General features: G+C 41.2%; 1 protein-coding gene across 2 annotated transcripts in view; it reads left to right on the top strand.

The window, feature by feature from the left end:
• Positions 1-4,303: 4,303 nt before the first annotated feature.
• Positions 4,304-14,182, top strand: part of LOC125000363 (anoctamin-4-like) — a 48,898-nt gene continuing 39,019 nt past the window's right edge. Inside the window, exons 1-2 of one of the 2 annotated variants that reach the window (XM_047575883.1) lie at positions 4,304-4,706; positions 7,748-7,822. In XM_047575883.1, the coding sequence (XP_047431839.1) occupies positions 4,478-4,706; positions 7,748-7,822 (304 nt within the window). In that variant the 5' untranslated portion in view covers positions 4,304-4,477. The remainder of the gene's footprint in view (positions 4,707-7,747; positions 7,823-14,182) is intronic. The other variant, XM_047575882.1, reaches the window with a different exon arrangement.

Here is a 14,182-nt window from a genome sequence, read left to right as displayed (position 1 = left end):
GATCCAAGGGAGTTTGTTATGTTTTTAGGTCTGGGGTCCACTGAACTGTAGAAGACTATTACGTTTCCTCAACAGCTACATCAGAAAAATAACATTTTAATATAAATGTAGATTTTTATTTATTTATTTTTTACAATTGCCTGAAACTTGTCTTGATTAGCTATAGCACTGTTGTCAGTAGAGAAACAGGTGCTGTGACAGCGGAGGACATTTGGAGACTTCAAGCTCCTGATCCAGCATTCATTTCATATCAGTTATCATAATCTAACCTCTAAACAGAATTGACATCTGAGCATGTAACATGTAATTCATTCAGGTTATTCAAGAATACAATAAAATATTATTTGGTTGCAGGCCCGGAGTGGATAATCGGACAGTTATTTATTTTTGACCGGTGTTCATTCATTGCCGTTGGCTCTACACCAGAAGTGCATCCAACTGTTAACAAAGTCATTATGCAAAAAGAAAAATACAGAAAGAAAAAAGGCATTAAAACGAGTACAAACAGAAATGATGATGACGAAACTGGTAAGTCAAGACGTTGAACAAAATTTAGTTTGTTTAGCAAGTTAGTATTCAAGCTAATTGATTAGGCTGTCAGGTCAATGACGCCACATAACTGGGAAACTTTGTCTTGTAGCTGGTCAAAACCAAGAGGTATGAAAAATGCCCTGAGGTAATTGATGATGATACCTGATTCAGTACTACATTACTGTGGGGGACACTATTTTGGTGTAACAGGTCGTGATCTAAAGTGGGCTGAGGCTTGAACCTGTTTGATTGTGAGAGAGTAGAACCACACAGTAGTGCACATAAAAGAATGGCAACAGCCATCTTGTCAATGACTGCTCTTTCTGGTCGCTTGCTAAGCTTGGCTTGGCAAGTAACATATCATATAAGGCTACGCCAATGAAGCCGTTTACACCTACGCTCTGGTGTGTTACGGAATTACATCGCTAATATGCTAGGTGGCTACTAGTCATCTAGCTGCATTCAGTTTCACTCTGTACTTCACTGCAGAACACAGAGAAGACGTCTTAGTGGGTCGTGTGGAGGGGGGATGAACAAGGGAGAACTTTCTGTGCTTGTCGGTCTCCTGAGACACGTGGATGAGGAAATGCATTTTTGACCAATCGAGGCCTTTGTCGCCCACATTGTCAGGATGAGAGCTAAGCTGTGGCTACAGCAGAAGTTTTGGACTGGACCTATGTCTTCTATCAGGTATGACTTGATGTAAACCATATGAATACAGTCATAGCTACTACAAATATATTTGACCTAATACTTTATTTCACATGACATAGCTAATTGAACGATATCGTTTTGGTCTTTTCTTTATTTCCCCTGCTAACAACAAACTGTTAATGTGACCGTGTCAACCAACACAAATAGTATGAACCATAATGTTCAGGATTCAGGATTGTCTTTATTGTCAGTCAGCATGTCAGACATGTAATAATAATAATTTATAAACCTTACATAAAATCACTAATAACGCCAAACTAACAACAAGACTGGCTTGGTGTCCTTGCAGTCCTTACAGTCCACTAAAATAGCCATTATTTGCTCTACTGTATTAAGCTAGAAGAAGAATGTCATCTATCTGCACGGTAAAACAATTCTGTGAAAATGGATAGCCACAGGGTTGAATTTCAAGTTTGCATGAATTCAAGCCTGTAGGTTATTCTTTGACCTTGGTCAGCAAATTAAATTGTCCGATTTGGGGGTCAAAGCAAGAGGCTATAATTGGGTTTATTGTATTATACTGCACACACATTTACAATCTACTGAAAACTAAAGCCATGCGATAAATTATCTATTTGTACCACTTTTATTTAACTTCTTTTGTTCACTGTTTAGCTGGGAATGCACAAAACCTTACGAGGACACCTCTTGTTTTGACACTTTGCTAAAACTCATACACATTACCTCTGTGAAAACAGCCAAATCATTGCAGTTACACGTGGTGACAAGGTTAGAAGTAAAGGCTGAGATGATTTAAAGCTAAACAGGCTCAAGTTGACACACTGCTTTATTACCAGGCAACAGACTGGGCCTTGTTCAGCTAAGTCTGGTCTACACTGGGCTTGTAAATGTGGAACAGCATAAAGGATTTCTGCAATCGCTGAGTTATTATCCGACAGATCTGGGCTATATCCCTTGAGCCAAAGGGACTTCCTCAAATGAAGTGTTTTCTCTCTCAAAGGCTCTCAGAGTGCTGAGCAGTGGACTGCCAAGAATCAGATTGTACACAGTTTTTGGAAAGATTTAGCCTTTACTCGCTTTAGATTGGGTATGATTCACTTTACAACGTTGCCGGGGCTTTCACCGACGTAAGGAACCAGTATTCAGACTTATCCTGATAGTGCATGTTTGTCCCTGTTTCCCTTTAATAAAAGAAAAAAAGCAAATATGTATCAGGGCATTATAGTTGTTTGCCAGTTTGTTTCACTTTTTACTAAAAGAGGGAAATATTTCCATCTGGTTTTGGACATTTTGGCCATTTGTAGAAAGGTAAACATCACACCTGCTTGTGTGTTTTCCTCCATGACTGGAATATTTGGGTCGTTTCGGTTTGCCTTTGGCACCTGCTACAGTATCCCCACAAACAGTTGTAAGTTTTATCATGCTGGCAGTGTAGGCAACATTTCAAATACGTTGATCCCAAATGTCAGGAGTTATTAGCTGCCATAATTTTCAAGCTCGAGGAGTTGTTGCTCCTCATGCTACTGACCTGGATGTCACCTGGACATATTCATAAATAGGTCACAGATTCATTCCCTTCGCAGGTCATCTATGGTCCAATTCTGTTGTAAGTGAAGCCAGGTAACAACACACAGTACAAGCTAGGACAAAGACGAACTGGTCTATCCGAAAATTCCAGCTAATGTTTGAATGCAGACATTTTACTTGCCAGCGTGAAGACTCCTGTCATTCTTCCCAGATGCAGCAAATTCAGTTCACTGAGCAAGCTGAAGATTAAGTTGTGCTGGCAGTGGTGACTTTTTTTCCCCCCAAAGAAACAGCAACTATGTACACTGCAGTGAGTTCCACTTACCATGTGGAACTTGAGGCACACTCAATCCTAAGTTCAGTGCAGTTATACACAGCCCGATAATCATATATGTTTATTATTTGGTTTATTTAGTGACTCCTGTAGGAAATGGTTTGTGACCTGGTACCAGTCTATGGACAGCTATAAATCCAGTTTCCTTCAAGCTCCCTCCTGCTTCATATTTAGCATTTAGCATTCATATTTCTCACTGAGTTGACCACGGGAGAGTCCAGCTCATCCCTTCAGATTCTTCCACAATCTTCCACAATCAATGACCCAATCATGTCATTGTTGTCACTCTTTAATTGTGTTCTCTGCTGTCATCTAATGCTGTTTTAAATTTCCATTGCTGTGACATGTTTTCCACTCTGTCCGCCTCTAGTCGTCACATTCAGGGCCCGTGGTCAAGCTCGTACGAGTGTATTTCTCACCTCATCATCACCACCATCAGTGTCTAGACTTAGACCATCAGCCTCCACTTCCCTGTTTTATTTTTTCATTTGACATCTTAAGGCGTTTAAGAGGCCTACACACACTTTTCATAGCTGTACACACTACCTCAGACAGCCATGCCTTTAATACACAGTGTATCCCATATCGTTTGGATTCACATATCAAATTAGCACATGATATGAGATCTGCTGCTGAAAGTGACACCCTGTCTGCTGTTTGGACCGTTTCCTCCATTCATTTTTTTGTGTCTTTCTTAGCAATACTCTGACATTGGCACAACTATTACTGACTTCCCAGACTACAAAACAGCAGACTCATTTTAGATGAACTATTTGGCCACAACCAGAAACACAAGGTAAGGTGGTATTTCTCAATGTCTAGATGCATCAATCAGTTCACACCCCATTCATTAAATAATTAGTTTCATATTTAAACAAGATTTTTTTAAATGAATAAAAAAAGGAAAACTGATTATCTGTTCTGTAAGGGAATGTGGGTGTAGATTGATGACAGCTGTTTGACAGTGACCAAACCTTTTCATGACTCAAATAAATATATTTAATATTTTAAATATTTAAATATAATATGTTGCCTTGACAAATATACTGGCATACTGGATGTATATTATAGGATTGACAAACGAATCAGAACTACTTCAAGTGAATTCTGTATTTTGGCACCACGGACATTCCGAGACCAATTCATTTGACACTGCGACCTCATCAACCACGTGAAGCAGCCACGCCTGCAGTCGTGCGTAAAGACTGCAACATCCACCGCGACACGAGCCGAGAGAAGCTGACATGATGGAGCGGAGGTGAGCCATTGCGGAGAGCGCGTTTAAGCGAGCAGCGCCTGCAATTAGGTGTGAAGTGGGTGGAGCTACGGGCGCTCTAGGTACACGCGAAGCTGCTCGCCTTCACACGCCGAAGCCATGCGTAATAAGCGCGACCGCCGCCGGTGAGGAGGATGCTGGATCATGAGGCGGGAGCAGCCGACATGCGACTGGTGCGTCAGATCAACACAGGCATGAAGATCCAGGCAGGAGGCGAGCACGTGGGCTCCAGCAAGGTGGCAGAAAGTCCGGACAACCAGGTCATCTGTTTGCAGTGTCAGGATGAGGTGGTGCGGGTTTGTCCGGGGAGTCCGCGCAGTCCTCGCCGCGCCATCGCGACGCGCCTCTCCTCCGGATCCGCAGGTAACGGCACTCTGTGCGGCATGCGAGATTAAATATATATATATATATTAAAAAAAGAAATAAAGAAAGAAAATGCGAATGCTCGTCTAATGTGCTCAGTTTCACATGTTTATTTCATCAGCTACCCCCAATTTGTGGGTAAAGTGCGGACTAAAATGTTGGTGTGGTGTTCCAGTCTGCCCCAAATGAGTGCTTGGGACAACTCAAGACAAGTAGCGAAACACTTTATTCTCTCCGGTAATGAATAACCACAGACATACGTATTGGATACAGTTTAGTTTGTGGTGACTTTCAAAGTAGGATGGCTGCTCGTTCATATTTAATTTTCACTTATAGGAGGAGAGACACACTCTTTATGTTCAAATTACAACCGCCTATAATGATCACCTGACCCCGCATCCGAGTATGTGTGCTATTTTTCAATGAACACTTTGCCTTGGTGTAATTCATTCATCTGATGATAAATTATGGATGCCGCTGCAAGCTGCTCAGAGGCAGATATGGCCTGCCCAGTCCGCGCGCTGACTTCCCGTGGCTTTGGAAATAAATGATACTCGCAGCTTTATCTCCAAACATGGAAAAAAAAAAAACTCCCAGTCACTGATAAATGTCCGCACCGTGTTCAGCTTGTTCTCCTTTCATGCGGCTGTGGTGGTTAGATTAGAGAGTGAGAAAATGAGAGATTTGTGAATTCCTCTAAATAGTTAAATGAGCAAAGGAGATGGGAAAATACTTTTCAAGTGGTGATTACAGTGCCAGGGGAGGTCTTCTGCTGAGGCCAATGGAGGTTTTCGTCTCTATGTCCCCTGATAACTCGGTGTTCCACATTAAGCCTTTAGTTTCCCAGGTCAAGGTTATTTTATTAATTAACCCGTGGAACCTCAGGCAAGTTCAGTAGCCTACAATATGCAGTCTGTACTGTGGTGTTCACTTACTCCTTCATGACTCCGGCATGAAGCGAATGACAGACATATTTTAACGCTGCTTGGCTAAATGAGGATGAAATTCATTTTTACTACTTAACTTGTGTGAACCCTGTCACACCCTAGACATGAACTTATCATCAGTGAATATATATATATATATTTATGTGTGTGTGTGTGTGTGTGTGTGTGTGTGTGGCCTAGGTAGGACTCCAAACTGATGGGGATTAAGTAACCTATTATTTGATTGAAATTAAGTTACCTATTATTTGTGTTCTATATTGAATTATTATTCATTATTAAGCTATCCCATATCCCTTCACTAAAATATATTAGCTTAATTTTAATTTATATTTAAAGAAATTTAAATTTGTGGGGAAAAAAAAAAAATGTCTTATCAACCAAAGCTTTTGCGATCCCCCTGCAGTGCCTCCGCAGACCCCCTGACGAAGACCAGTGGTTTGCACTTTGCCTTATTATTTTCATTATTATTATTATTGTTATTATTATTATTATTCAGATTTCTGTTGTTTTCAAAAAAACATTGATAAATTGACTGTACACTAGCTTTCCACCACCAAATGGCAAGTTAGCATTTAGTAGGTGAACAAAGTGGCTAAAAATGTTGGATGCCAAAACCAAACAAAACGAAAAAACATTAATCAGGCATGACATTATGACCTCTGACATTAGCCATCTTGTGACAATTCAATGTTCTGATGGGAAACTTTTGGACCTGTCATTCATGTAGATGCTACTTAGACATGTAGCACATAGCGGTGACATGTCTTGATCGCAGCATCCATCCCCAGCAGGACACACACATAAAAATGGTTTATGACCAACTCCAAAAACATGAAGAAGAACTGCACAAGGTGTTCACCTGATATTCCACCAGATCTCAAACCGATCAAGTATCTGTGGGATCTGAGCTGACTGCTGTATTGTCCATACCACGAATAGACCAGTGTATGCAGTGGTGTCCTGGCAAGTGCAAAGATCTATGTGTAGACATTCACCATTGTGTCTTCAGCTTGGATTAACAGTCGTTTTCCCATGTTTCCCATTAGTTCCCATGAGCTCTGTGATTTTTGAGTCTTTGTCCTCATCTTCATCTGCCAACACCAGAAGATGTGCGAGTGAAAACAGTGTGGTATCTTGACACTGGACTCATTTTGGTAGCCAGCAACACACCCTAAATAGGTGACTGTTGGATATCCAGTTCACCACAACAAATTTCAAAGGCCACAGTTTTATAACATATATGCAATAATTTTCAGCCATCCTATAAATTATTCATTTTTAAATTTTCTTGTCACAAAAGTTGTAAAAACTACATGCAATATTTGTCTCACCAAATCAGTCATGCTCCACATACACAACAGTCATATTTGTTTAACAACAGCAGGGTTACAGAGAGGTGTTCTGGGCTCATTCCTGTAGCATTGATACTGTTGTGAATTTCATTTACAGTGTTGCGCCACAGTGGAGGACTTTATTTCCTCAATATATAAAATGGTAGACTAAGGCACTAAAGCTGCCACAGTTACAGATTTTATTCCCTTAACTCCACCAAGGTCAAGTGTTGTTTCTGTCTTGTGTAGCTCAGTGTGGATCAAGGCACCAACATTGCAGGTTTAGGGTTTTTGTTCCTGTATCAGAATCAGAATTAATTTTATTGATCCCAGGGGGAAATTACTTTTCGTTACAGGAGCTCCTGCTCACAGTGTACCAGTGTTTAGAACAAAGAGCAATGTAGGCAATAAGAATAAGTAGACAATTATAGTAAGAATACACGCATCAGTGTAAAAAATATAAGAAATATGTACGGTATAACAATATGTACAAGCATAAGTGAACCTGTCTTCTGAGTTGTTGCTCTATAATAACACTGAATTTGCGGTATTGCACAGTGGGAAATTATTGCACAGAAATGATTGCACATGGAGAGTACCGCTGCAGGCTCAAGGATTTCTTCGAGCCTCCAGTAACAGACCGAGGCTCAGTGTCGTAGTGGGTAGATTTGAAACTGCTAAATGCATGGGAAACAGAAAAAAAACATATATAATAATATAATTAAATCTGTGTCCTTATGTGTGATCTCTCTTCCTTCTTTAGACCGCGAACCCAGCAGTAGCAGCTACAACGTCTCTTCAGGAACTTTCTACAGCTGTGTCAGTCAGATCACCATTGGTAAGTGCACTTTGTTAAAAACACAATGTGTTGTTTTTAGTGGAGAAGAGGTGCTTTGGATGCTATGCTCTCTGTTGGGACAGTATTTTGCGCCTATGGCTTTGGTATCCTATCTGATCATTTTAAATACACCTGGATCAGGACAGCGCAAGTCATTATTGTTAAAATAAAAATTAAAGCATTAAAAAGAATTTGCGTGTTTTGACTCTCACAGCCCTAATTAATACAGTATATTCTCCATTATTATGAAATTCTGTTCTAATATGTTATCGATAAACTGATACCATCAAGTGCTCACGTTAAAAACATTAAACTTTCAATAAACAAGGTGACCTGAATGTTGATGTTGAATACCCATCGAAAATGCAGTGAGCTTGGAATGTAGTTGTTGTTAATCAACAACAACAGTCAGTGTTTGACAGCAGACCAAATAGTACTGCTAGTAATGGAACAGGAAAGGGCAGCCACAGTGAACAAGTTGGATTTGTGCAGATTGTCGCCTGAAGCTCTTTTTCTGTCAGCAAGGCAACTTACTCCTGTTACTGTGCAGTGACTCATGCCATGTAAAGCCTAAAATGAAAGTGTTCAAAAACTGAAGGAAATTATTTATGGATGCAGCCTCCTCTCTGCTTCAGCTGTTTCAGGCTATATCACAAAGGTCTCGCATTAGCTGTTGGAAAGTTTATGTTGAAAGCTGGGTGGTCGTTACGTTGTAAATGTGTGGAATAAATATATGGATGCGTCTAGCTGTGTGATTCTTCTACATCCATTATGATGCTGAGAGGGTTGTAGAGGTGCAATGTAGAGATCTGATATATTGGGCCGATATTTGTGTTTTGTACTGGTATTGGTATCAGCCAACACGCAGGTACGTTCGCCGTTATATATATATTTTTTCCCCTGGCAAAGTTTACAGACAGGCACATCCACAGGCAGCCCTGTGCTGCTGGAGACCTGCGGACCCGTGCAGACCATACATTGCCCCTCCTCCACTAGCAGAGTGTGTGCAGCTGGAAGCTGGAAAATACTCATAGGCATGTCGAGCACCCCCAAAAATTGAAAAAGAAGTTGAAAAGAACGTTTACCAAACAAAGATCTATTTACTTACTATCACTCAGCACCAACACATTACAGTTCTGTTTCTCTCTCTGGCAAACTGATTGATGTAAATGCCAAGGTGTAAAAAAACAGTATCGGTATCGGCCCTAAAAGATCTATATCGGATGATCTCTAGTGCAATGCTAAATCAGTGGAGACCTTTTCTAACTTGGCAACCTCTAGGGCTGACAAATTGCAGTTCTTTAAATAACCGCTTGAGGTTGGCTTCAAAAGAGAGTCGATCCACATAGATCTCAATGTTAAAATGCAGCAGTGATAAACATGCTTTCATTCTAGTACAATAAAGAAAAGCTTTTAGTTGCTGCAGCGAGTTGCCTCATTCATTATTCATGATCTGTTTGATTGGTTGAGGGCGTGACTGCCTTGAGTGACTGGTGGATGCCATCAAGGATCTGTTGTTAAGACGTGAACCGCCCGCCTCAACTTCATACATGTTCCACCTTTTTTCCCATATTTTTTTATTAGTCAGGGGTTAGGCCGAGTTAGGTACTGTCAAGATGGCACTGGCCAGACACACAGTGAACTGAGGCCATAAAGGTTTGGTTTTTCTTCACACATACTCACATAGTTGCAGAAGTAATAATGGCATGTGTGAAAAATAGAATTAATTGAGAAAAACGTCTTCAGTTTCAGGAATTCAGCATTTGGGCATGCTAGCTCACTGTTGCAGTGAGTGAGTCATTTTTAATGTTATTAACATACAAAGAAACAACCAAATTATAGAAAACCAATCCAGTCCAATCCATCAAGACTAAGTGGCAAACAACATGTGAATGAATGCACTTTGTTCCAGTGTGCCAGTATTCATTTAAAGAACGTTGTTCACTGTATTGATGCAGCCACTGCTATATCAGTTTTAAGCAGCCTTAGGGGATTGACGAATTATGAGGCAGGATCTGGTAAGTAGGAAAACTTAACGATTTCCCTCGATACGTAAGGTTGTTTGTGTGTCAGGATTTGCTGACAGCAAATGATGTGTTGATGTCAAATCTGTACAAAATACATTTCCTGTTCGTCACAAAACTGCTACTCCCTGCCGTTCGCAATATTCGGTCCTTGTTTCTTTGACATTTCTTCAATGAATATTGCAACGGTGTGTGTTTAGTGGGAGAGGCTGCAAGCTATGAGCTGTGACAGTGAAGGGTTCAGCTCAGGCTGCTGCTGCTGCTGCTGCTGAATGCAGGTGTTCCTCTCTTCCTTCTCTGCTAAATAAGAAAAAAAACTAATGAAGTGCTGAAGGAGAGCTCTGGACCGTTGAGACTCCCCCTGTCGGTTTTACAAAGGAAAAGATCTATAGTCTCTCCCCGCACTCTGACATCAAAAAGAGTTAGTGTGCCGCCTGTGATTTAAAAGCCCTGGCTTTTGTTTGAGGGGAAAATACAAGTCAGCATCGCAGTAGGTTCTTAAAAGTTCTAATCGATTCTAATCTTGCATTAATTCCACCCTCCCCTATTGTCGTAGGAATTTACTGCGGTTGTGTGGCTGATAGACAAAGTTAATATTCACCCTGAGGTGGGGATTCAGTCAAGGATGACATAGAAAATATTGAAACACACCGTGCTGAAATTTCTGTTGCCTCATTGTGCTCATCTCGGCACACTCCCAGAACTGAGGGTTTGTTGCATGTAGTGCTGTGTGCTTGTTATGAAATTACTGGCCAGGTGATTTACACACAGTGACTTCTTTAAGTTTTCATGTGTGGTACAATGTGTCTCACCCCCACTTACTACTCAAAGGCTTGAGAGACCTGTATTACTTCTAGGCGTCGTTTTAATCAGTGAAGTGTGAATTGTGAAGAATATAACATTGTTGGAAGTGTTCATTACTTACACCATAGTTCATTAGAGCAAGGAAGAGAGACGCGATGGAAAATCGGCAGAGGGATGAGAGGAGTAAAAGGGAAGGAATGGGGAGGGTGGTACACACAGATGGATGATACAGAGGAACCCAGGGAGTGAGACTCGGGATGGTCGCTCATCCCAGGAAACTTGGTCTCCCTGTGCCCCTGGTTCCTGTAATGAAAGATGAAAAAAGAGGGCAGGGGTTGAGACTTGATGAACCGAGAAGTAGGGTAAGGTTGGGACACACCTTTATAGGTATGCATGGGAAATAGACTGACAGCGTGACCCCGTTCCTGAACCTAACTTTCATTAGTGGTTTCCTAGCAGCCATTTGACCGTGGGGACTTGACTAACTCAGTCTGTACCCACCAGTTCATGTCCAGATCTATCTCCTTTTTGAACTCAGGGATGCATGGTGTTGGGTTCTAGTCTGAAGTCCTGTTAACTGATGACTTCTGCAACTTCTCTGCAGCAGAGGACACTTTCGTCACAGCGTTTGATTGATTCTGCAACAGGACCTGACACACTCGACATTGTCCTGGTTGACTAACCTTCATGTCTTCAAGGAACGTCCAGTTGTTTCCGTATAGCAACACTGCCTCGGCATGTTGCAAATGGAAGGAATTCCCCCTGGTAGCTTTTGGCAAGGTTCATCGTCAGAAGTTGACGACCACATGAAGCTGGTTAAGGGGCCTGTCACACATACAGTCCGATTGAAAAGAAAAAAAAAAACATGGTGCATTTGATCTCTCAGTGTGGTTTGTGTGGTCTGGTCTGGTAATTGCACTCAGATAAACACCATAACAGCCACAACAAGAAAGGAGTTGGTTTCAGAGCAGTCTAAACACAATGAAAAGCGTGGTTTGTGCGTGGTGAGAATGTCATAGAACCTGGATTGTACCCAACTACCAGGTTAGCTCACTTGTTCTGCTCAGTCTGAAGGCAGCACATCTTCTTTGCAATGTGCGAAGCAAAGGAAGCCTTTCTAAGAAGTGCTTTCGATGTAGAGTGTTGTCTGTTATGATATATTACCTATTGTTATGAACAAAAGAACACATAAACCAGACAATATTGGCTCCTTGGAGCAGTCTAGAATAGAAAACACATTTTACTTTTCTTATGTTTATTATAGACCAGGTTGTAATGTTACAGCCTGTATTCACCTTTTTAGAACTTGGAAGTCATAGAACGTTACATCATGCTGTAAATGTTGTTTGATGTTGCATACTGTGTAACCCCAGGTGTACTGTTTTACAGCCTGCGTGTAGCACTACTACTGTTTTCTGCATTAACTGACAGCAGCAGATTCAGCGTTCAAACACCGCCTAAAGGACTTCCACCAGTACTCCTCAAACTTGCTATTGCATAGTGCAGCTCGTGGCCCAGATACCTGCACCTGCGTTTGTTTTCTCACCTCTGAGGGCGTCAGGAAGTGGAGGGGCTACGTATCTGGGTCTCGCTCTCCTCAGAGAGCCACACGGGCACTTTTTTCTGATGACTGCGACATAGATATTGCTTAGAACACACTATGTCCGCGCATTGCGAGTTTTGGAGGTCGTTCGGATGCATGCCAGGTGTAGATTACAGCACCGCCTCCGCCCCTCTCGCCATTTCAGGTGACTTTTATGGGCTGTTGAGGGCCAGCGGCTCCAAGCAGTTGTTAATGTCGCTAAAAAGTTAATGGCCGCTTTGAGTACTTACAGTGTTCGGACCATATTTCTATACGAACCATTCATGTGAGAGTTCCGCAGTTTTACAGTGAGATTGTACTTTTATTAAATTCGTGGTCAAAATCCTAAAATCCGTCGATCCTTATAGTGTATATTAGTAGATCAAACTCACCTGGGACTGTTTAATCACATCATTGTATTACCCCCTGAGATTAAACTTGGTGAATGCATTACCAGCTGTTCTTTCTTTCTTCCTCCAAACAGACAACAGCCGAGACTTAATGTTTTCAACTAACCCGTCTGTTTATCTCATTCTCGTGAATGGCTTGTGGGAATTTCTTCAAATTAGGCACAAACCTTCACTCTCTTGGACTCGAGGATGGGCTGACCCATTATTCATTCATTACCCAATTCATTATATCATTTGTGGCTGAAAGTCAATGCCACTGTGCCTTCACAGAATTCATATGCTAATGCCGACAAAATTTCACAGATATATTTAATAGGATAACAAGAAGTGACTACATTATACATTGGCCAGACGCATAACATTATGACTACATTTCTAATATTAGGAAGGTCTCCCTTCTGCCTCAAAGGCAGTTGTGACTTATCAGAGAATGGACATGGGCCTTCGGAGGGTGTTAGTGGGGGTACTATGGGTTGAGGGGAGGGACCTTTGTGGATCATCCCACAGATACTTGACCAGTTTGGGATCTAGTGAATTTGGAGGTCAGGTCAACACCTTGTGCTGTTCTTTGTGTTTTTTTTTTAGTTGTTCCTAAACTGTTTTTGTGTGTGTGTCTGTGTCAGGTTACTATTGGGTGTGGGTGCGTGGTCTGGTCTAGGGGGTCTAGGGGGTGCTACATGTCGTAGTAACATCCACATGAATGCCAGGTCCAAAAGTTTACCAGCAGAACATTGGATTGTCCCAAGATGGTCAATGTGGCTGATCGTTGTATATCCTTTAGTTCAAAGGTCAGCTATGCCGTCATAATGATCAGTAATAGAAGGAGGAGGTCCTGACCATATTTCACATTTGATACTGAACTGATGACACTAACCTTGGAAGCCTATTTTGTATCTTGGCGTATAATATGTGTGAGGCATCCTTTTTTTTTTTAGGATTTGTAGATTTTTTGCAGCACCATCTACATTGGGTGCATTGTTCAGGTTTAAGATCTTCATAGCAATTCATGTAACTGTGCGATGTTAGTTCTATTTCTTTAAGCTTGTTCATTTACTTTTTTCTTTTCAGATGAAGCTACCTTGTTATGACCTGACCTCAGGACTTACTGCAGCCTTAAAACTATAGCATTCTTGATTAAAAACCGTCTCTGTCCATGCCAGTGTATTGACATCATGCAGAGAACATATTGTCCAATCAGCAGCTGTCTGTCTCGCTGGGTACAGTACAAGTTCATTTTGTTCTACAAGAAGCTTTTTGGGCATTTGTCCAAACAACCTGCTGGGATTTTCTCTGCTCGTGACAACAGGATGAATGATCTGCTGTGGTGTGTTGTCTCATTTAGAAAATTAGAACAGTCACACTTTATCAAAAAAAGAACATCATGCGGAAAGGCATTAAACGGTTTCATATTTACAGATTGGACACATATTTTTTTATTTTTCAATAAACATTTTCAATAAACATGCTTGCCTACACCTTAGAGAAAAGGTGAAGGAAGCATTTTTTATACAGAGCTGTCTATTTTCAGTGTCTCAGAAAT

This window comes from Mugil cephalus, chromosome 22, assembly GCF_022458985.1.
Source record: "Mugil cephalus isolate CIBA_MC_2020 chromosome 22, CIBA_Mcephalus_1.1, whole genome shotgun sequence".
Lineage (NCBI taxonomy): Eukaryota > Metazoa > Chordata > Actinopteri > Mugiliformes > Mugilidae > Mugil > Mugil cephalus.
Note: the sequence above shows the minus strand (reverse complement) of the source record. Positions and strands in the feature narration are given on the sequence as shown.